Source organism: Typopeltis vanoorti, chromosome 15 (genome assembly GCF_054136105.1).
Source record: "Typopeltis vanoorti isolate ZY-2024b chromosome 15, IOZ_Tvanoo_1.0, whole genome shotgun sequence".
NCBI classification, from domain to species: Eukaryota; Metazoa; Arthropoda; class Arachnida; order Uropygi; family Thelyphonidae; genus Typopeltis; species Typopeltis vanoorti.
In genome coordinates, this window is record NC_143563.1 from 82,636,221 (window position 1) to 82,660,408 (window position 24,188).

The 24,188-nt window shown below is 33.7% G+C and overlaps 1 protein-coding gene across 1 annotated transcript in view; it reads left to right on the plus strand.

Moving 5' to 3' along the window:
* The window catches only part of rhea (Talin_middle and talin-RS domain-containing protein rhea), a 709,058-nt gene that overhangs the window by 616,427 nt on the left and 68,443 nt on the right, over nucleotides 1-24,188 (plus strand). Inside the window, exons 52-53 of the mRNA XM_090405775.1 lie at nucleotides 7,530-7,646; nucleotides 16,447-16,632. Of these exons, the coding sequence (XP_090261901.1) occupies nucleotides 7,530-7,646; nucleotides 16,447-16,632 (303 nt within the window). The remainder of the gene's footprint in view (nucleotides 1-7,529; nucleotides 7,647-16,446; nucleotides 16,633-24,188) is intronic.

Sequence of the window (24,188 nt, forward strand, 5' to 3'; positions counted from 1 at the left end):
AATTTGAAGCTTGATTCTTGTCACCTCCCTTATGAAGCTTCCACTCCTTTGGGACTTGGCCCTAGTGTAAAACCCATATTAAACAATTATGTCAATGGCGATTCTTCATGTTGTACCATCATTTTACATGTAGTGCCATCATAATATCATATACACCTTTTGAGGGTGTTTGTCAGGAATTTGATGATGACAATGTCAGTGCAAATGTCAACTGCCTGTCACATTACCATAAAATGTGATATCTCATCAAATCCCACAGCTTCATTAACATTTCCACTGCAACTGCACTCAAAATCTACATGATGCTGTATTCACAAGGATAATATACCTTTGTGAACTGCTCATTTAATGCTTATCTGAACTATGTACTCAGTGTTATCCTTTTATCATTTTCACCAACCAATCATCCTTTTGTAATCATGCTTACTTCTATTAGTTACATCAAGGTTTTTTTTTCCCCTTCATTAGTTAACTGCTGTTCTTACCAACTGAGTCGTTCTCTTTGCTGTTCTTTGTACTCATCATGGAACTGATTATTAGCACTCATGTGATACTGCCTCTGTAATGCCTTCTTTCTCCAGATTGCATGCTTAATCTCTTCATTCATCCATTTCACACCTACCTTATTTAACCTTCTGACCCTTCGAATGCATTTGAACATTGCTTCTGGTAGATGGTTCTTGAATAGTACCCAAGCAGCATATATCCCCTTCCTGCTTAACTCCTTATTCCATGCTATATTTCTAAGCTATCTCCTAAGCTTTTTAAAATCACCACTCTTCATATAGTTGGAAACTATCCAATTACTCACTTTAGTCACCCTACCTTTTAGAGGGAGATTTGATGATTTGATACTTCATTTATAATGACATCCTCTGATGAGATGATCAAATCTAAGACACTTGATTTTCATGTGTCCTCTGTTATATACTACCTAAGGTAGTTGTTCCTCACAAACTTGAAAAATAAATTTTCTTTACTTCCAGATGCTATCTTGTTATTCCAACCTATATCACTTCCTCTTTGAGCATTGAGCTTTCTCATGCTGTCTCCCATCCACCCTGACCCCCTCCCCACACCCATTTCTTTGTCTATCTGGCATTCCTTCAATCCCTCCTTCCTTGCTCTTCCACATCACTTCTTACTTGTCCAGATCCATTCTCTGCACTTTACTCCCCCTTCCAGCAGTAGTCTCTCTAGATAATATACACCCAAACTATTCAAATATAGCCCATCACTCTTATACAGTTCCATGCATTTGCAAACTGCATTCCACTCTCTTAATACATTTCTGTTAGCATGACATTCATAATCTTTGCTCTCTCCACCTCAACTTATTACTGTCCTAAGTAAGCAACATATGAACTGCCTTTCCTACAACACTATTATCTTTTATTCTTCTCAGCAGCCTCCTGATATCTGTTCTTATATTCTCCTTGTTTCCAACTCAGTCATTCACCTCAAACATGCTACTCATTCTACCTCCAGGAAAACAAACCTTGTGCATCCTATTATCATTCACCACACCTCTAATAATTGAATCACCATACAAAGCCACTCACAAGTCATTGTAAGTGGCTTTGTATCTCTTTCATACAGCCACCATTCATTTTTAGTTTTCTTCACTCTTCCATATATATTTACAATTCTCTTCATTTCACTCCACATGCACTTCATCTCTTATTTCATCCTCAACAAGTCTGCTTTAAAATCCTGCATCACTTTTTGCTATCATTCACTCTCACTATCATACTGTCAGTCACACACGCTTTTCTTGTTAGCTCTGCTCATTATCTTACTATTTATTGCACTCTGTTTTCTCGCAGACTTTCTTATTGTCAGTCACACTCTTTACTTCACATCAGTTTTGCATGGTTTATATATAAGTACATATTTGTGTAGTTGTATCAGTTTAAAGATATCATGATTTTTGCTCACCTCATAAAAATCTTTTTAGACTATATTTTATTACTCATTTTAAAATGTCTCATTTGATGTACTAAAAATGAGTTATACTGATTTTTGAAATAATCATGATTTAATTATATTGCTTTTTCTTTACGCTGACATTTGATGTATTTCTAGTTGTTAACATTCAGTGATCACAAAATAAGCATTTTTCATTAAAATTCCTCCATACTTTGTGTACGACATGAATTATACTGATTTTGGAAATAATCATATTGCTTCCACTTTCACTGAGCTTTAGCATATTTCAGTTGATGACATTCACAAGATAATAAGTTTTGTTTTTGTTTTTTTCTGTCATTAAAATTCTCCTACTTTATGTGTCATATTTTCCAAATGAATTTTACTTTTAACATCATAATTGTTTATTTTTTGTTCATTCTATTGTTTATTTTTTTTATCAACAGTCACTTTTTGATTTAAATTTTTAAAGTAAATTGTTAACATTTTTTATTGTATTTTTACACAAGATAACTCCTAATTTACTTTTTTTTTCTTATCATCTGTTGACTCATTTTTTTAAGTTGCCAAAAACATTTTTGTTTTTTAATGAATTAAATTTAAAATTTGTTTGCATGATTCAGTCTTGCAGCATGCAATGTATGTTCTGAAAAGGGTTGTAATAAGTGTGGACTTTAATCCTTTCTTGCTGCTTTTATTTAAATTTTTCACTTTTGATAGAAAATATTGTATGCATAATTATTAATTTATCAAAACTGTCATGAAGTGTTGCCATTAGTTTTAATTTGTTGAATATGAGATAATAAAATATCAAGTGACAGAGAACAGAGAAAACCTATTGTTTGGACCATGTGAAAAAGTTTGCAAGTACGGATTAAAGTCCACAGTATTTTTATTTAAAAGTAACAAAAGTTTGACTCATGTTTTGTCCTTGTCCTGGTATACGGTGACAGTGGTGACACTTTTGGTCTCTGTCCCCGTGACAACTCTGTTCTCTGTCACTAGGTGCAAGTATATGACAGTTATACTTCTGACAACGAGTGGCTTGCTTCAGATCAAGAGGAGGAGTTGATCCGGTTGCTGTCTGTTGAAAAATCAGAAACTATTGAAGAATTAGAAAGTACTCAGTTACCTGTTCATGGTTGAAACAGTGTAATGGGTTTTGTAATTTTCAAAGGTGTCAAGGTCTTCACAGAAGAAATTTAATGGAGTTTCTTCATAATTAATGACTTTAGCAGCAGCAGCATTATAATATCAAGTGCTTTTTTTATTGCCTGTGATATAGATCATAACTGTATAATTTTTATTCTGCCAGTGTAAAATGTAAGATTCATTTGGAAGGATTTATAAATCAAGTTGTAAAAATTATTTACACATGATAAGTGAGTTTTTAAATTTTAATATTCTTATTAGAATATAAATAATAAATATAAAAAAAATTTTGTGAAAAATCTTTTAAAAAAGATGTATTGTTGCCTTTAGCTGATTAGTAAAGCACTTACTTTAAATATTTGGAGAGTACTTATCAAGTTACATATCAGGTTACATTCATAATCAGAAGCATGTGTAATCTAGAAATGTTAGAGTCAAAATATAATGCATGGGAACACTATTGAGATGAGTAGTGATAATAAATGCATGATGATGATGATGTGTGGTTAAATTAAAAAAAATTAACATTCCATAATATTATTATTCTGCAACAAATGAAGAGTTTATTGCTTACACTACTTAAATTATTTGATAATGTAATTGTTGTCAGGATGATATATCAAGATTTCCAGATATTTTAATATATTACAAAGTTGATTACAGCATTTTGGCCTGTCTTCTTACAAAACTGCTATTTTACTATATTTTACTACAACCTATATTATTAAAGAATTTCAGTAATTAGGAAAACTAAAAATAAAGAAAAAAAAAAGAAAATAAATAAAAGTATCCTAAAAATAGTTCCAAGCAAATGCAAAATAGTAAGCATAGCAATTATGATTTGCTAAATTCTTCTGCTTGCATGTAATAGTATGATTGGTTATTTTCTTTTCTCTTTATTAAATTTAATTACAGTCAACCATGTGAATATATCTGCTGTTTTGAAATATACCATTCTGCTTCCACTTTGTCTGCACTGAATTTTTTTTTTTTTACCTCTTTCCATTGAAAATCATGCTAAAGGTAATTTGAGGCTATATATTTAGGACTAAGGAGTAATATTTCATGCAGAAAAATATCTTTCTACAGAGCAGAGAATACCACTACAATATATTTCTCTAAAGAAAAATCCTTCATAGTTAGACTGAGAATTTTCTAAATTTACAAATTAAGTTCCTCCCTCCTCCCTAGAAGAGGAGAAAATTATTTATTCAAGAATTTAACAATTTTTTATTTATTTTTTGATCAAACATTTTAAATGGAGCATGGTTGAGATGTGCTTATATTGAGAAATATTTCATGATAAAATATGTACATAATTGATAAAATATGTAAACACTAGTTAATATATACATGAACTAACATTTCAGCAACATTAATGTTGGCATTCTCAAAAAGGTACTTGCATATACACTAATCCAAGTGCACAAACTTTCTTGTATATTTTACCTCTTCCTGAATGTGATGTCATCTGTCCAATGCAACACTAATGTGAATGAACATTAGTGTTGCATTGAAACAGTGTTCACTTTAGTGTTGCATTAGACCATATTACACTTCAGATGGTTGATGTGGAATACTGTACTCCATAAGACAGATTAAAAATTTTAAATTAAAAAAGGCTTTGTTAAGGCAGAAATATTGAGACAGCTAAAAAATATTGCTTCATCCAGTAATATTTATTGAAATGATTAAATTTCACCTACATGAATTATGGATTATAGTTAATAATCCATGTTTTAAAACTTAAAACATGGATTATTAAATGTTAATAAATATAGTATAGCTCAAGTTAGCATTGCCACAGTATAGATGATATCATGCAAATCAAGAGTCAGATAACTTACTAGACATCATGTTTAGCTTGCACTGTTGATAATATCACCATCACCATTGGTAAAATGTTGGTTTGTGTAAATAATAATTAGTAATTAAACTGGTTTTTTGTATATATACACCTTCACACCATTTTGTGCCTAAATATTTTATATTGAAGGATTTTGGATGCTGGAATGCCAGTAATAGATACTTTATTTATTTTTATTTTTTTCATAATTTCCTTTATGGTATTTCAATAAAATTACATTATCAATTCCCATAGTTTGCTTTTAAAAATGTTGTATATTGTGAATTTTCTTTGAATTTTTAAATTTAAATCTTTAAATTCATGAGAATTGCTTAATATTTAAGATGTGTATCAAAATTTGAAGTAAAAGTAGCACGAATGATTATCAACATATTCGATGATATTAACTCAGAATACCATATTTTAACAAAATAAATTGTGAATTTACTGAGCTTGCTAATATTTTACTGAATTCAAATGAACCACATCATAATGGTTAATGGCCGCTACAATCCCTCCACTTTCCTGTACTCATGTACGAACACACGTGGCTGCTAGTCAGTACCCATTTACAGTTCGACTCCAGACTCATCGAACAAACATCTCATTCTTTACCTTCATTTCCTACATCTCTTCTCTTTAGAACAGTCTTCCCCAGTGACTACAACCTTCAGGTTTTCAAAAAGTACATCAATGCATTCCTCTCTTCCATCTCTCACTTACCATACACGTGGCACTGTCATGTCATAGGTCTTGGGATTTCTTGTTTATGGAGTTGATATGGAAAAAGTGTGTGTAAGCTATAATATAGCTTGCACACATATAAAACAGCATTCTCTTGTGGAACATTTCAAACTATAATGAAAAGAAATGCAAGCTGAGGTCTCAGTAGGCTCCCTCTGGAAGTAGATTTAGAAGTTCTTGCCTTAGAATTACATTAGCAAATTTTGAGTATATGTTGAGATTAATAGCTTTTTTTAAGAAAGAATATGGCTTTAGCTACCCATCACATGGTCAGATGAAAGAAGACATTATTACTACATATATGTTGTTATAAATCTGGAAAAATACTTATGAAAGCAGGAGTGAAACATTTTTCTTATCTCAATAAGTACTGATTGCATTGACTTGCACAATTTCTGGAGATGGTAATTCTAGCACTATCTTCAGCTTTACAGTCAAGACTCCTCCTCTCTTGGGACTTAATGAAAAAGTTCCTTTTTTTTTTCAGTTAAAATTTTTAATTGTTTTCATTATATACTTGGTTGTAGTGCCTCGTGTTTCTGAAATCCTTTGTGTTTCAAGGTTGTTCGTTTGAATTCAGTAACATCTACTGACTATTTATCAGCAAACTTCATAAATTCATACTTTATTTTTTTATCTTATGGTGTTGTGATTTGCTATTCAAAAAGTAACACATAATTCATGAAAATTAAGCAGTTCTTGGGAATGTATATTAAATAAATATGATGTTTAAAAATTAATATAAGTGTTTATTCTAAAACTTTCCATGTACTCATATCTGTCATATTCATATTTAAAAAAAAAACGTAAATTTATTTCATTTTTCCTTCTTTCCAATTCATTGCTGAATATAAACAAGAATTTGTGTAAGTAACTTGTTTTCTCCATTTTTTATTTTCCATACTGGTTATTGTAAAGTAAATTATTAAAGCTTTAAGAAATGTTGTATACATGTGAACAAGAAATAAATTTTGTGTTAGTATTTACTTTTATTAAAATTTTTGTGTTATTTATTTAAATCTTTTTTCAGTATTGTTTTTAATATGCAGGAGTTTGTAGAACTTGCTGAAATTCATTAGAATGTGTAAATAAAAATACCACTCTCTTAAGCTTTTTTTGTAAACCTTTCTGCTGCTGAATAAAAATAAAACAGTTGATGTTAATTTGATTTCTTGCATACCAGTTTAATTTTAAAGATGTGCCAGATATATACAAGTTGTCAGACTTCTGCCTTAAAATATTTTTTGATGTAACATTTTGCATGATTAACCTCTGGGTATTTGGCATGCTCTTCCTTTTGTAGTTTAATACTGTGTAAAATTGTACATGCTGTAATAATGAGTTTTTAAAACCACCCTTTGTTTTCTTTATATTTAACCTGAATGTTTTTCTTTTATTTTATGGCACTCTATTTGTTTAAAGACATGCATTTTGAAAACAGTTGAGAAAGAATAGAGAATTTTGTTTTATTTGTATATTAAACTTGTATATTAATTTTATTAAATAAATAACAATGCAAAGAGATATTGGTAAAATATAACACTACTGATGCTAAGATAATTTTTTCAGTATATGAATTAAATAACCAGTTTTCTCTGCATGTTGTATAAATTGTTGCATGTTTATTAACAAATGGATCTTTTCAAGTGCTTGCTGGCCTGAGCGTGTAGCTCACTACTGAACCAAAATCTCATATCCATAATAAATGTGTTTTTGTTAGTGCAATGGTTTGTTAATTAACTTTTGCTATTACTTGGATTGTTCTTACATCAAAATTGTGAACAGCGTCAGGACCAGCAAGCACACAGATGTATTTCTGACTACCACATTTAGTTGTCTCACTTTTCTTGCCTTTTAGACTATGGTAATTAATGTTACCTCCCTGTTAAGAACTGTTCAAGCTGTAGGAGATGAAAGATTTCGTGGTAGCCATGCTCTTGAATCAACTATTGAGGCTGTTGGACAAGAGATTAGAGTAAGTAATGATATACATTAATTCTAGAATATAGTAAGATGAAAAAATAAAAAATCCAAATGAATACATTCTTTAGAATCAAATACAGAATATTCGTTCCATTCTGCCAGAATGGAAGGAATATTCTGTTACAATGAATAACAAATCATGTTTATAGAGTTTCAGCAAATGTTTTTCCCCAATTTTACTTTCAAATAAAACTGTAACAAACAGATTATTGGACTCCAGGAAACAGTGGTATCTAATCTACAAGTTGATTATCCATTAATTATGACTTGCTTTCATAGTGTGATCATACTGTTGTCTGAATAATAAATTGCTTTGATGTCTTTTGGAGTGAGATTCCATCGAGTTAAGAAGTTGAGAAGATATAGTTAATTTCTTGTAAATCACCTTATCATCATCTAGATTATACTGTGCACAGTTCTACCACTCCTTTGGATGAAGAGCTAGTACATGAGAATGATGCTGAAGGGATGTTCAGCCAAATTGGCTTAGGCCCTTGATGTGTTTATCTCAAGGAATATAACTTGAATCATAGCTCACGAAAGATACCACAGTAATGGAAAGATGTATTATAGTTCTAAGGATGGTGCAGAGGCATTCGATAGACTAACTACTGACCTATCATTATCTCTGCAGTGGTGAAGATTTTAGAGAATCTGAAGAACTCATATACAGAAATGGGTTCACAGATAATCTATACTATGTGAGGAACATTATGGTTTACTAAATTATGGCTAAGTTGGATAAAGAGAATGGCTGCACTGTGATGCTGCTGGACTTTGGTAAGGTATTTGATTGAATGCCACATGAAAGGCTGTTGCATAAACTGGAGAATATGGGAATGGAATATAAAGTATTGACTTGGATGAGCAGATAATTGAATATGCTAGATTTAAGGTTCCCCATTATTGATTTCCAAGAAAATGAAATTGCATTGCTCAGTATGCAGTGAACAGCAAAAATTCTCTAATCTCACCTTCATGACTATTGATAATGATGATTTTATGCTCACACACATAGACCCTTCCACTTCTCCGTGTAGGCATTTGAGACTAAAATCCTACCGAATAGGTTGGTTAATCCTTATTCCAGGAGTGTCTTATGTCTGTAGATGTGTGTTCACAGGGCCGGTTTGCCTGTTCTGAGAGATGAAAAACCCGAGTTTCTAGGTCAAAAAACCCTCTACCATTGTATGAGACTGGCTAACTCACTTTTAATTTCAAGAGACCAGATAAAGGCTCCTCACTTCATGGACAGGGAACAGAAATTGAACCGAGGTCTTTCCAACCAAAGGGTTGGAAAGACCTAGGTTCCTCAGTCAGCATAGACGAAGGCTATATTGACTGAGGAACAGATGTGCTCTTGACTGTTAAATAAGATGATTTACTTCCCATTACTCTTGAACCAACCAAACTTTGCTTAATACTTCATTATTTCGTGAACAACAGCAAGCTCATATGTAGTTTTCTTTGTCTAAAATCTGATGATGAATCCAATAAAAATCCAATTGTAAAATCCATAATTTTTTTGTTTGATTCATTATTTTTTTAATTGGTTTTATTCATATTTTATTTCTGTTACTTGATATATATTTCTGTGTTCATTTATTGGTCTTTGCTTGCAACATTTTTTCTAAATCTTTTGCTATTTTTGGTTCATTCATCAAGTTCTATACTATATATCATCCCTACCTTCTAAAATATCCAGTTATCTCAAATTAATACTCTTCCTAATATCACAGATTTTTAATTAGTAAAACTTCATTTTGGGAATACCGAGGTAAAGCGGCAGAATAACTTTCTTATTCCTTATACATCAATGTTTGTTTCAACATTACAATTATCCTGCAAATATATTTGCAATTTTTGTTATGTGGTCCTTCATCTTCAAATTTCTATCCAACATAATGCCAGCAAAGGTTGGTCAATTGGTAGAGCCTCTGCTACTAATGGCTCACGCAAAAAGTTAAGCAAGTTTGAGCATGGTTAGTAGTTGGAAGGGAATCAATTGTTCGATGCTGTTGGCACACTCTCCCTTGATGAGTCTTCGGACTCCCTGAAGGTGGCACATAATAATAATTCCAGGTCTCATCTCCTCATAGTATAATCCCACCATCATAATATGCTGTTGGAAATCTCATCATGTTTAAGTGCATAACACACTTACTAACAATGAATTGATAGTCATTAGCATTTGTCCACAGTTCCAGCTTATTCAAACCATTTTGTAAGTGCTGTATATCAGTAACATTCCTGATTACCCTGTTTATCTTGCATCATCAGCAGATTGTGGAACACCTCCTGTAAATTCCTTCATGATATCTTGAATGTAGCTTTGATTGAACAACAATGTCCAAGGGCTAATCCGTGATGTACTCCCACTGGTCACCTTAAATCTGGTGGATTGTACTGTGGGTGTGATCATAATTTTTTTTTCTATGTTTATCAATTTTATATATATAATTTATAACACTACTTTCTAATAACTGCCTGTCAACCACACACTTATCCAAGCAATAGGGTTATATTTCAATTACCTATTCTCCAGTTTGAGCCTCCATAGCTCAGTTGGTATAGTTGAGCCCTTTGGTTGGAAAGACCTTGGTTCACATCCTGTTTATGACTTGAGGAACCTTTATCAGGTCATTTCAGTGAAATGGTGAGTTAGTGTCATATGGTGGTAGAGATTTTTCTCCTGGAAACTTTGGTTTTTCGTCCCTCAGAATAGGCAATTTTTTAACTGACCCTGAGTACTCAGATTTATTGCCATGAATACTTACCCTTAGGAGATGCAGTGAAGTGATATACCAGATATGAAGTCATTAGCTTTTATATACAAGTTGCCCAGTCCTGAAGTTACTTCAGGTGCCAACTTTCTTTGCTTAATTTCTTGACATCTTTAATTTATAGTATAACCGTAAATTAAAGGTTCAAGGACTCTATCCTGAGGTACACCACTGGTCACCTTAAATCTGACAGATTCACCTACCATATACCACTTTTTGATATCTGTCTGTCAACCATCCACTGATCGAAGTCAAGAGTTTATATTCCAATACCATATTCTCCAGCTTATGTAACAGCCTTATGTGTGGTATCCTATCAAATGCCTTAGCAAAATCAGCAAAACAAAATGCCTTAACAAAAACATTATCAGTGTATCCATTCCCTTTATCCAACTTGGCTGTAACATTGTTATAAAATATGAGCAAATTGCTAAAACATGACCTTCCTGTAGTAAACCCATGCTACTCCTTTCAGAGTATAACTTGTTTGTCTACTCATTTCTGTATGCAAGTTCTTACCAACTTCTCTCAAGTTTTCACTACCACACCAGAGATACTGATAAGTCGGTAGTTAGACAAATCAGTTTTTGCACTACCCTTGTACAATGGAACTATCATACGTTACTTTCATTCCTGTTGTATCATTCCTGAGCTGAGACTCAAGTTATACAGACATGTAAAAGGCCTAGCCAATTTGGCTGAACATTCTTTTAGCAGACATGCTGATTAGCATCTGTCCCTATTGACAAATTCTTATCCAACTTATGCAACAGCTCGTCAACTTCATTTTCATGCACTTCTAACTTTTCATCCAATGTAGCAGTAGCACTGTGCACAATGTTCCATATACCTAGTTGATATATCTTAGCAAAGTGAGCACTCATTAATTGAACAATCTCATAGCTTCTGACACCAGAGTACCATCTGCATTCAATAAAGGTATTCTTCCACATTCATTCTTTTGTTTGCTTGTGATATGATAAAATTCTTAAATATGAAGTATGTATAAAGAGTGTCTATCCATAAAGTATGTGGATGATGCATGGAGTATTAGAAGTCCATGATATAGAATGACTCATATTCTGCCTTTTTTTCTGATATAGCCGTGGGTGGTGGATGCCTGGAAAATTCACTCTCCTCCCTTATGCCGAGAGTATCATTCCAAGTGTGAATTTTGTTTGTTTGAGAAGGGAGCTGTTTCTTCTGGTCTAGACTTGGACCTTTGGTAGCAGTAGTGTCTGAAACAATGAATTGAAGGATATGTGCAACTTCTGGATAATTCACCACTTCCAACATGGCGGCAGTTTTACACAATACGGCTATGTTTCTTTCAAAATGGCTGTAAACTGTATCATACTCTAAGTTCTGCTGAATTTGGTTTGAGGGAAATGATGTGGAAAAACTTGAGTAGCTTGCACAGAGTCCCAATAGATCACCTTTGGGATAAGTTAGAATGCTCATTGTAGGCCAGACTATTGCATTCAACAATACTGTATAGACTGATGGTCATTTTGAAAGAAGAAAAATTCCCAAATACCTGCTTATATTTTTTGTTATCACAGATTGGTGAAGAGTATAACTAGAAGAATGGAAAGCATGATCAGGACTCAAAGAAAGGCCCACAGATTTGGAGTTGTGTGCCTCAGATTTCTCTGAAATAAAGTGATGTTCTAATATCTATTTCAACATAGTCTAACTTAACATCAAATGAAAGGAGAGCTGAAAAAAAGTAAAAAGTTTTTTTAATAAAACAAAAAATATTTATTTATTATTTAAAATTTGTATAAAAAATTAGAAATCAGTTGCCTCACTCATTGTTTCGTTTATCAGCCTGATTCTGGATACATTTTTACATGCAACTTAAATACATAATCATTTTGGGGAAATGTATCAGTGTTTAAATGTATGTGTAGGTGATTCTTTTAATTGGGGTTTTTATATGATTTCCCAAACAGACATTGAGCCTTGGTGAACAGTATGCAGTCTAATGTTATCATGTAGAAGGTGTGTGTGTGTGTGTGTGTGTGTGTGTGTGTGTGTGTGTGTGTGTGTGTGTGTGTGTGTGTGTGTGTGAGCGAGCATAAAGTGATTTATACTTTCAAGGAGAGCTGCTTGCACTATATATTAAAGATCTAAGCAAATCTTGTGCCATGAATCACTGTGGTATTCATTTACAACAAATTTTCTAGTATGCTATCCTACTGAACACCTAAGCTTTAAAGAAGTTCTTTAGTAGTCACACATCAATTATAACAAGGTCACAGTTCATCTGCCTTTATCTGATCTTCATTATTTATAATGTTCAAATGGTCTGTGTAATATAGACTTGTTTTCCAAAGTATATTCTCCTATTAGCATTATTATTATGTTGTAGCCAATCTTCTGATATTTAATATCAGAAGAAATTTAATACCAAAATAAAAAATGATGGTACAACATGACAAAATTTCATGCCGGCTGGGGTGTCGCCCGGTTAAACAAGGCCCCCGTTGTTTTCGCCAGGGCGAACAGCGAAAGGTCAGCTACTGGAACAAATTTGAAAACAAACCGTAACTCAATATCACCAGAGTTAAAGATCGGTACTATCAACGTAAGAAGCCTGAATGGCAAAGAAATGCAGCTAGCTGAGGAATTAAATAAGTAGCACATTGACATAATAGGGGTGACTGAAACAAAAAAGACAAAAACTGGTGGGATCTTTCTGAGCAATAAATACAAAATATAATATTCAGGCAATGAATATCAAGGAAAAGAAGGAGTAGCCATAGTATTCAACACAAAATACAAGGCTAATCTTCTTGAATGGCAGGCAGTCTCAAATAGAGTGATGTGGGCAAATATGAGAATGGGGAACTGGACTATGAGACTTATCTGTGCCTATGGTCCCACAGAAGGTTCTACTAAGGTAGAAGTGTAGGAATTTTTTGAGGCTTTAGAAAAAGCAACTGACACAATGAAAAAGGAAAAGTTGGTCCTTGTTGGGGATCTAAATAGCAGAGTAGGAAATGATTGTGAGACATACAAAAATATTTTGGGAAAATTTGGAGAAAAGAGCAAAGCTAATAATAATGGCAAATATCTGTTGGATTTCTGCTTAGGACATGGACTGGTTATTATTAACACAATGTTCCAACATAAAAATGTGCACAAATTCACATGGAGAGAAGAGGCTAGGAATCAGAAAAGTCTCATTGACTATGTTATTGTTGATAGTGATGTTTTCTCCCTGGTGGATGACACCAGAGTGTACAGAGGATTTGAAATTGGAAGTGATCACTATTTAGTCTTGAGCAGGATAAAATTGAATTTCATATTGAAAAGAATAACATGTAAGAAAGTTTTAAAGCAAATAAAAGTTGAGGCTCTCAGATGTGAACTGTTGACGAAAATACACAAAGATTATTGAAGAAAAAATGAAAGAGTTTTGATAACAGGAATCAAACCTTGGAGATTCAGTGGCAAACTCTGTAGAAAACATTGATTGATTCTGCCAGAGAGGCATGTGGTGAGGTTGTCTGCAAGGATAAAAAAAATCAGAACTCCCTAGTGGACACAGGAAGTTAAAGAGGCAGTGAAGGAAAAGAAGAAAGCATATCAAAAGTTCCTGTCAAATAAGTCAGCTTGTGCTCTTAGAGAATATAGAGACAAATGCAAGAATGCTAAACACTGTGTAAAACTAGCTAAACAAAAGTCATGGGAAGACTTTGGCAATATAGAAAATAAATATCAAGAAGGTGGCAAAATATTCTGGAGGTTGTTGAAGAAGCTTAGGAATGGAGGAAAAAGTGCTGTAAAAGGAGTTAGAGATGATAAAGGTGACATGAAAATGTGAGAAAAAGATATCCTTGAAGTATGGAGTAATTACTTTGAAAAACTGCTAAATGAAACAAGCAGTGATGACAGCACAGTGGTAAAAAACACTGACCAGGCATGCAGTCAGGAATACATATCCATACGTGAAGTAGAAAAAGCCATCAAAGGCTTGAAATGTGGAAAGGCAGCAGGAGTAGATGATATTCGACCAGAAATGCTGTAGTATGGTGGTATAAAAGTCTTACAGTGGCTGCACTGCATAGTTCAGAAAGCCTGGACAGAGGGACGAATTCCCAACGATTGGAGTAGAGCTCTCATAGTACCCATATATAAAAAGGGAAATAAAACTGAATGTGAAAATTACAGAAGTATTTTCCTATTGAGTGTTCCTGGCAAGATCTATGCAAGTATACTTGAGAAACAGTTGAGAAGAATTGTGGACGAAAAGCTTGGTGAAGAACAAACTGGATTCAGGCCAAATAGAGGCTGTCAGGATCAGATCTTCACTTTACGACAAATAGTCGAGAAAGCATGGGAATATAACAGAGATCTGTATTTAACTTTTGTCGATTTGGAAAAAGCATATGACAAGGTGCCAAGAGAGAAGCTATTCAATACGCTACAGTTATATGGTGTCAATGGGGCATTATATCAGGCACTACTTAGTCTTTATTTGAGTTGTAAGTCAGCAGTTAGAATTGAAGGAAGTACAGGAAGATGGTTTAATGTTAAATCTGGTGTGAGACAAGGATGTACATTATCCCCTCTGTTATTCATTATCTATATGGATCACATTATGAAAAAAAGTGGTATTAAACATGATATCAAAATTGGAGATGTTAATGTCAGCTCTTTGCTTTATGCAGATGATTTTATACTTCTAAATAAATCTGCCACAAGTCTGCAAGATTCTCTGACTAAATTGAATAGCTGTTGTAATAGATATGGTATGAAGGTCAGCAATAAAAAGACAAAGATGATGAAAATAGGCAGAATCATTGAAAATGTCAACTGTGTTGTGAATGGAGAACCTGTGGAACAAGTAAAACATTTCAGCTACTTAGGCATGATTTTTAGTGAAGATGGTAAATTAAATATAGAAATAGACAACAGAATCAGCAAAGCTGGTATGGTGGGAAGTCAATTGAATAAATTCATATGGAATAAGAGAGAAATTAGTCGGAACACTAAATTAGCTGTATACAAGATGGTGTTCAAACCAGTTTTAATCTTATGGATCTGACTGCTGGGTCAGAAGTAAAACACTTGACCAAAGACTAGAGACCGCAAATATGAGAGTCTTGAGAAAGATTATAGGCGTGAACAGATGCCATCAATGGCAATATCATATTAAAAACGAGAATATTAGGAAAGAACTTGACATTGTCAGCATCCAGGAATGTGTTAGCAGAGCTAATCTCAGGTGGTATGGTCACTTAAACAGAATGGGCGAGGAAAGATTAGCAAAACAAGTGTTCTCTGCCAGGTTGGCAGCAAAATGACTCAGAGGAAGACCAAGATATAGGTGGATTGATACGGTACATAGTGTCTTAGATGATAGAAATATAAGATTTGATAATGTTGGAGTCTTGACAAGTAACACACTGATTTGGAGGAAAATTGTAGATAGGAAGTTAGTAATGATGTAATTTTTTTCATGTAGTACTATCATATCCTGTACACCCCTTGAGGGTACATGGGAATTTGATGATGATGATCTTCTGATATTGTCAGTGTTTGAAGATTAGTTTCTTCTATGCATACTGAATAGTTTGAATAAAATTTCATAAGCTTTTTACTTTTCATATGACTGGGAAAATAATACTGATAATCATTACATGCAGACATCAAAATCTGTAGAAAAGAAGGTTCAAATATTTTCACTAAGATTTTAAGGTACTAGGTACAGTATTAGGATTTTTTTAAGATGGCAAGTGTTGCTTTTAAGACCGTCTCTTTAAACAAAGTTTTTATATCTTAATATTAGCATGTTTATTATTGTAAACATGAAAAAATCATCCATAATACTGATAGACTTCTACTCAAAAGGAAGATGCCACTTGCAGTGCATTACTGGTATAGTCAACTCATTCTATATGATTGTAAAACAGTTTTAAAATACAATGTGTGCTTTAAATTAGTGTTTCATGAACCTTAATTATTTTTTTTTGTGACAGATGCTTAATTTTTTTTCAGGCATTTGAATCAAATGAACCACCTAACAGGAGAGCTACAGCAGAAGAATTGGTACGAACTACAAAGCCTGTTACTTTGGCAACTGCCAAAGCTGTTGCAGCTGGTAACAGCTGTAAACAAGATGATGTCATAGTTGCTGCAAATATGGGAAGAAAAGCTACCTTTGATTTACTTACAACATGTAAAGTAAGTTTCAGCATTATATTTTAAATTTGTTTTACCAAAGAAAAATGATATTTTAGCAATTCAGCCTTTTTTTTCCTTTTCTTTTTTTTTCCCCTCTTTGAACATATTTAATAGCAAGGGATATTTCTATTCATCTGAACTTTATATACTTAATTTTACCAAGAATTTGAGTCTTGTAGGTGCCATGCATGGGTTAAAAAGATTTTCATTTTGACAGGTACAGATTTCATTCAGGCAGATGCAATTTTCTGATCTGAAGATAATGTACAAAGAGATTTTAGAAAGTCTGTACTGTTCTAAATTCTCTTCATATATTATCTTCAGATCAAGATTTTTGCATTCACTATTTTTTCTAGGCATCATGGCTAATAAAAGAATAAACTTTTTTCAACCACTTCAAACACGTCTCTATTTAATAACTGAACACGTATTTCAGACCAAGCACACTGAATTACTGACAGTACATTCTGTATTATCACTTGAACTCAAGAATTATGTACTGTTATTTAATGTTATCACTTGAAGATAGTAAGTTCAGGAATCAGGGAATTACCATTTCACCAAACATTTGCAAAAGAGTGCTATAACAAAAGAGTATTAAATAGGGAGGTATTAATCAGGGTCTTACTGTATATACCTTGCTAATTTTTGTAAAATATTGTTTCTAAAATTCATATTTTGTGAACTGTTTTAATGATTCTTTGTTTTTGAAAATTGCTTTACTTAAATGTTAGTTTTTGCACATGGTGACTGCATAATGAACGGTGGTAACCACATATTTATGCAGTTGAAAATTTGAAATAGGTTGTTAGGATATTGTATTTAGTTAGATTATGTATTTAGCACTATAATAAAATCTACTTTGTTTTGCTTGCATCTGTGCAATATAGTGCCTGCAGGGAGGGAACTTTTTTTGACTATATATTTTCATTCTAGTTGTCACTCAAGCTTCTATTATGCTTTATTTGTATCTGTATGGAAGGGAATGTTTTTCAATACAGGAACATTTTCATTCCTTTAAACATTTATTTATAAGTATCTGTGAATAAAAATGAATTCTTCTTTGTGTTTTTTGTTTTACAAAAAAAAAAAAGGACTCGATCTGGTAATATCCAACAAAATATTAGCATATCTGATTGTAACAATCATTACTGAATAAAATAAAATTCTTCTTAGAAAACAAAAAAGCGAAATATAAATTATATAAAAAAATAGAAATAAATGCACATAACAAGAACAACTAAATTGTACAGAATGATTTGCTCAGCATTCCAGTTTTGCTCACTTTGTCCCTCCATTAGTGCACTTGTAATTCATGCTGTTTAGATCTGAGGGATATTCCCTCCCCGCTCGATCCTACAGTCATTTACTAAACCACCAATGAATACTGGCACCATTTATTATTAGTTAGTTTTATATATTTCACAGATACAACTCTTTCCCTTTTTCTCTCTCTCTCCCCACTCATAAGTTTTTTTAATTATATGCATCTTAAATGTTGAACATACATGTCTAGAGATTATAGGATGACATAGAATGCATTTTCCTCACAGCAAGTTATTGGACGCATACATAGCATCACAATTGCAAATTATTAGTAATTCATTTGTCTCTAATGAAAGTATTTCTATTCACATGTATTCTTCCCCTCCCATGTAAGAATGACTGGCTCATATAAATGTACCTGTCATTCTCACATGAATCATGTCTCATTAATGTCTGTTCACATATTCATACCATTTCATAATTTAAATATACCATCCAAATATAGACTATTTTAATTATCAGTAATTTATTTAGCCCTAACAGATCCCCCCCCCCCTCCACACACAAAGCTTTGGTTTCTCTGAAAAGCACACATTACAATTTATTTCATGAAATGATTTATCACATCTAGCCCCTATGGATAAGCATGATGACAAAATTTGTTCGGTGCTTGACATAAATGTGAAAAGTGAAGGAAGTTGGATTTATATGCTGTGGTTTAATTTTTATTACTTGGGCATCCCCATGAAGTCTAAATGGATGAGGGCAACATTAACCACTATTTGCACAATACTGATCATACTCCTCCCTGAACTTATTCACTGACAAAGCACTCACAACCATCTCTGGCTCATTCTGCCCATTCACCACTCTCCAAATATGATCCTTTGTTTTCTCCCTATTTGTCATGCATTGAAAAATTTCTTCTGCACCAGTCCTGTAGAATCCTTTAGTAACTATATGTTTCTGTCATGTCTCCTCCTTTCCATCTATCATTGAAACTTCTGTCAACTGAGCAATCTACACACCATCAATCAGTCCTCATGAGAAGCATTCCATAGACATCTCTCTCCATTCCTCATCCCCATGAAACTCCAGCAGTCAGATGTGGCCTGTCCAAAATCAGTCCCAAAAATCAAGTCTCATCAATTTTCCATAGTCTATTTCTATCACTGTGGTACACAGCTTATATTCTTTTCTTCCCAAAGAACATAATCTTAGACTTTCACATATATTAAACTGGCACTGTTATCCTTTGCTCATACTGTCAATTCTATTTAAGATGTTCATTCACATCAGGAAGTGTTTTGCACATTTATCATACCCACAGGACTTATTACCATTTTTGTGCTGCTTCTGCATTGGGCCGGCTCACTGACAAAAAGTTTATATGGTATGTTAGTTGCAACTCTTTCAGTAGAATTTTATTTGAAGTTAGCACTTGTAATCTGTCTTAATGACATCAAAAATTTCAAATGCAATTGAACAAACACTTATTTCATGAAATTAAAAATTTGGACAAATGTCATGACAATTGATTTTAGTTAGATACTGTGTTTGGGGTTACAACAGTTTTGCTTGAGTCTATTGCAGCATAGTTTCTGTGTGTGTGTGGGGGGGGGGGTGACATGTTTCTATTTGTTAACAAATGTTACACAAACTGCAAATTGTCTCTGTACCTTATTTAGTGATACAATAAAACTACTTGTTTTTCTTGCATCTGCAGTATAGTGGCTGTTTGGGAAGGTGTGTTGTTCACTATGTAGAGACAGCTGCTTCCAGTCTTTGGACAGTGCATGCATGGGGAGTAAAAATTTATCTGTTCCTAACTGAAAATAAATCCTTCTATATTCTATAATTCTATAACTCATCTGGTGAAAGCCAACGAACTAGAAACATATGTGGGAAATCCACATGTTCTAGTTATGAGTTTCCTGGGCCACTGTCAAAAAGAAAAAATTTGCATCTGATGAAATTTGAATTTTTGAAGATGTAGTGAATAATTCAGATGATGATTTCAATTAAACATTGTATTTACAGAGCATTTTCTCATCTGACGAGGAAGAAATTTCACAAAGTAATTCATTTTCAAACAAATGGAATCTAGTAAGTAATGTGGCAGTACCTGTTCAGGAATAGACAGAGAAGGTGAACTACTTTTACCACATTGGTTGGTTTCATCTTGAAACCAACATTAAGCTACTGATTATAATGTATTTTTGTCTGTCAATTGTGTGTGTTCTCCTGGCCAGTTTGCCTGTTCTGAGGGATGAAAAAAAAACCCTCATTAGTAGGAATCGAACCCATGTCCTTCTGACCAAAGAGCTTTGCCTATACTAACTGGGCTATAGAGGCTGTAGGGATTTTGGTGATTGAGTTCACCAACTGAACCCATACAGAGACAAGTTGATCCTAGCAGTGTTTTGACTTGCCACTGTATGGGTAAATGTATGAGGCTCGAGGAGGGATTATGGCAGTGATCTCCCCTTAAGAAACTTCCAAAATTAGGTTTTATGGATCGTTTTGAACAACTATAGATCCACTTCCTCTGATACAGTACACCCTCTGTCTCGGAATTTATGGTAAGAGAAACTAATAGATATGTAGATCAGTGCTTATCTACAACTCAGGATTGTGAAACTCCAGGTAGACAAGTGAATTTCAAGAATTAAACTTATTAACAATAAAATTATTTATGTATATATTTATGTATATTTTTATGTATTATTTATGTATAATTATTTATGTATATTTTTTGGGGTGCTTAAGGGTCAAAGCTGTATAACTGAGAGGAGACCTCCACATAGCCTTTAAAGGAATGCGGAGAACCGACCAGGGCTTCTGACCTAATGTCCAATCCTCACCTTCTAATGGTGCACCCTGTTGGGTATCTACTTGGATACTGAACGAACGAGGATGGAATGGCAATTTGGGATTTAGCCGACCAAATTGTATGCTTTTTGGTTAAAATAAATTAAAAATGATGGTACGACATGACAAAATTTCATGCCAGCTGGGGCATCGCCTGGCTAAACAAGGCCCTCGTTGTTTTTGCCAGGGAACCAGGGCAAACAGCTACTGGAACAAATCCGAAAACAAACCCCAACTCAACATCACCAGAGTTAAAGATCGGTACTATCAACATAAGAAGCCCGGCAAAGAAATGGAGCTAGCTGAGGAATTAAATAAGTACCAGATCGACATAATATGTGTGACTGAAACAAAAAAGACAAAAACTGGTGAGATCTTTCTGAGCAATAAATACAAAATGTTATATTCAGGCAATGACAAGGAAAAGAAGGAGTAGCCATTGTATTCAACACAAAATACGAGGCTAATCTTCTTGAATGGCAGGCAGTCTCAAGTAGAGTAATGTGGGCAAATATGAGAATGGGGAACTGGACAGTGAGACTTATTTGTGCCTATGGTTCCACAGAAGGTTCTACTAAGGTAGAAGTGGAGGAATTTTTTGAGGCTTTAGAAAAAGCAACTGACACAATGAAAAAGGAAAAGTTGGTCCTTGTAGGGGATCTAAATAGCAGAGTAGGAAATGATTGTGAGACATACAAAAATATTTTGGGAAATTTTGGAGAACAGAGCAAAGCTAATAATAATGGCAAATATCTGTTGGATTTCTGCTCAGGACATGGACTGGTTATTACTAACATCATGTTCCAACATAAAAATGTGCACAAATTCACATGGAGAGAAGAGGCAAGGAATAAGAAAGTCTCATTGACTATGTTATTGTTGATAGTGATGTTTTCTCCCTGGTGCAGGACACCAGAGTGTACAGAGGATTTGAAATTGGAAGTGATCTCTATTTAGTCTTGAGCAGGATAAAATTGAATTTCATATTGAATAGAATAACATGTAAGAAAGTTTTAAAGCAAATAAAAGTTGAGCAGCTCTCAGATGTGAACTGTAGACTAAAATACACAAAGATTATTGAAGGAAAAATGAAAGAGTTTGAGAACAGGAACCAAACCTTAGAGATTAAGTGGCAAGCCTTGAAGAAAATCCTGATTGATTCAGTCAGAGGCATGTGGTGAGGTTGTGTGCAAGGATAGAAAAATCAGAAATCCATGGTGGACACAGGAAGTTAAAGAGCCAGTGAAGGAAAAGAAGAAAGCATATCAAAAGTTCCCCACAAATAAGTCAGCTTGTGCTCTTAGAGAATACAGAGACATATGCCAGAATGCTAAACACTGTGTAAAATAGCTAAACAAACGTCATGGAAGGGCTTTGGCAAGAATATAGAAAATAAATATCAAGAAGGTGGCAAAATATACTGGAGGTTGTTGAAGAAGCTTAGGAATGGAGGAAAAAGTGCTGTAAAAGGAGTTAGAGATGATAAAGGTGACATGAAAATGTGAGAAAAAGATATCCTTGAAGTATGGAGTAATTACTTTGAAAAACTGCTAAATGAAACAAGCAGTGATGACAGCACAGTGGTAAAAAAACACTGACCAGGCATGCAGTCAGGAATACATATCCATACTTGAAGTAGAAGAAGCCATCAAAGGCTTGAAATGTGGAAAGGCAGCAGGAGTAGATGATATTTGACCAGAAATGCTGAAGTATGGTGGTATAAAAGTCTTACAGTGGCTGCGGCATAGTTCAGAAGGCCTGGACAGAGGGACGAATTCCCGATGATTGAGTAGAGCTCTCATAGTACCCATATATAAAAAGGAAATAAAACTGAATGTGAGAATTACAGAGGTATTTCCCTACTAAGCATTCCTGGCAAGATCTATGCAAGTATACTTGAGAAACGGTTGAGAAGAATTGTGGAAGAAAAGCTTGGTGAAGAACAAGCTGGATTCAGGCCAAATAGAGGCTGTCGGGATCAGATCTTAACTTTACGACAAATCGAGAAAGCATGGGAATATAACAAAGATCTGTATTTAAGTTTTGTCGATCTGGAAAAGGCATATGACAAGGTGCCACAAGAGAAGCTATTCAATATGCTACAGTTATATGGTGTCAATGGGGCATTATATCAAGCACTACTTAGTCTTTATTTGAGTTGTAAGTCAGCAGTTAGAATTGAAGGAAGTACAGGAAGATGGTTTAATGTTAAATCTGGTGTGAGACAAGGATGTACATTATCCCCTCTGTTATTCATTATCTATATGGATCACATTATGAAGGAAAGTGGTATTAAACATGATATCAAAATTGGAGATGTTAATGTCAGCTCTTTGCTTTATGCGGATGATGTTATACTTCTAAATAAATCTGCTACAAGTCTGCAAGATTCTCTGACTAAATTGAATAACTGTTGTAGTAGATATGGTATGAAGGTCTGCAATGAAAATAGGCAGAATCATTGAAAATGTCAACTGTGTTGTGAATGGAGAACCTGTGGAACAAGTAAAACGTTTCAGCTACTTAGGCATGATTTTTAGTGAAGATGGTAAATTAAATATAGAAATAGACAACAGAATCAGCAAAGCTGGTATGGTGGGAAGTCAATTGAATAAATTCATATGGAATAAGAGAGAAATTAGTCGGAACACTAAATTAGCTGTATACAAGATGGTGTTCAAACCAGTTTTAACTTATGAATCTGAGAGCTGGATCAGAAGTAAAACACTGGACCAAAGACTAGAGACCGCAAATATGAGAGTCCTGAGAAAGATTAGAGGCATGAACAGATGGCATCAATGGCAATATCATATTAAAAACGAGGATATTAGGAAAGAACTTGACATTGTCAGCATCCAGGAATGGGTTAGCAGAGCTAATCTCAGATGGTATGGTCACTTAAACAGAATGGGCAAGGAAAGATTAGCAAAACAAGTGTTCTCTGCCAGGTTGGCAGCAAAACGACTCAGAGGAAGACCAAGATATAGGTGGATTGATACGGTACAAAGTGCCTTAAATGATAGAAATATAAGATCTGATAATGTTGGAGTCTTGACAAGTAACAGACTGATTTGGAGGAAAATTGTAGATAGGAAGTTAGTAACGATGTAATTTTTTTTCATGTAGTACTTTCATATCCTTGAAGGTACATGGCAGGAATTTGATGATGATGATATTATACTAATATCTAAAAAAAAACACTGATCATTAGTAAATAAAAGAATCATTAGTAAATAAAAGAATTATCAAAAAATAAAGTGAAATGTATTAAAAAAAGAAAAAAATACACGTAACAAGCACAATAAATTGTTCAAGATATTTTGCTCCTCCGTCAACTCACATGTATTTCTACCACACCTACATGAATCACCTGATCAGCATTATTATATCATAGGATAAGACCCTCCCTATAGTTATTT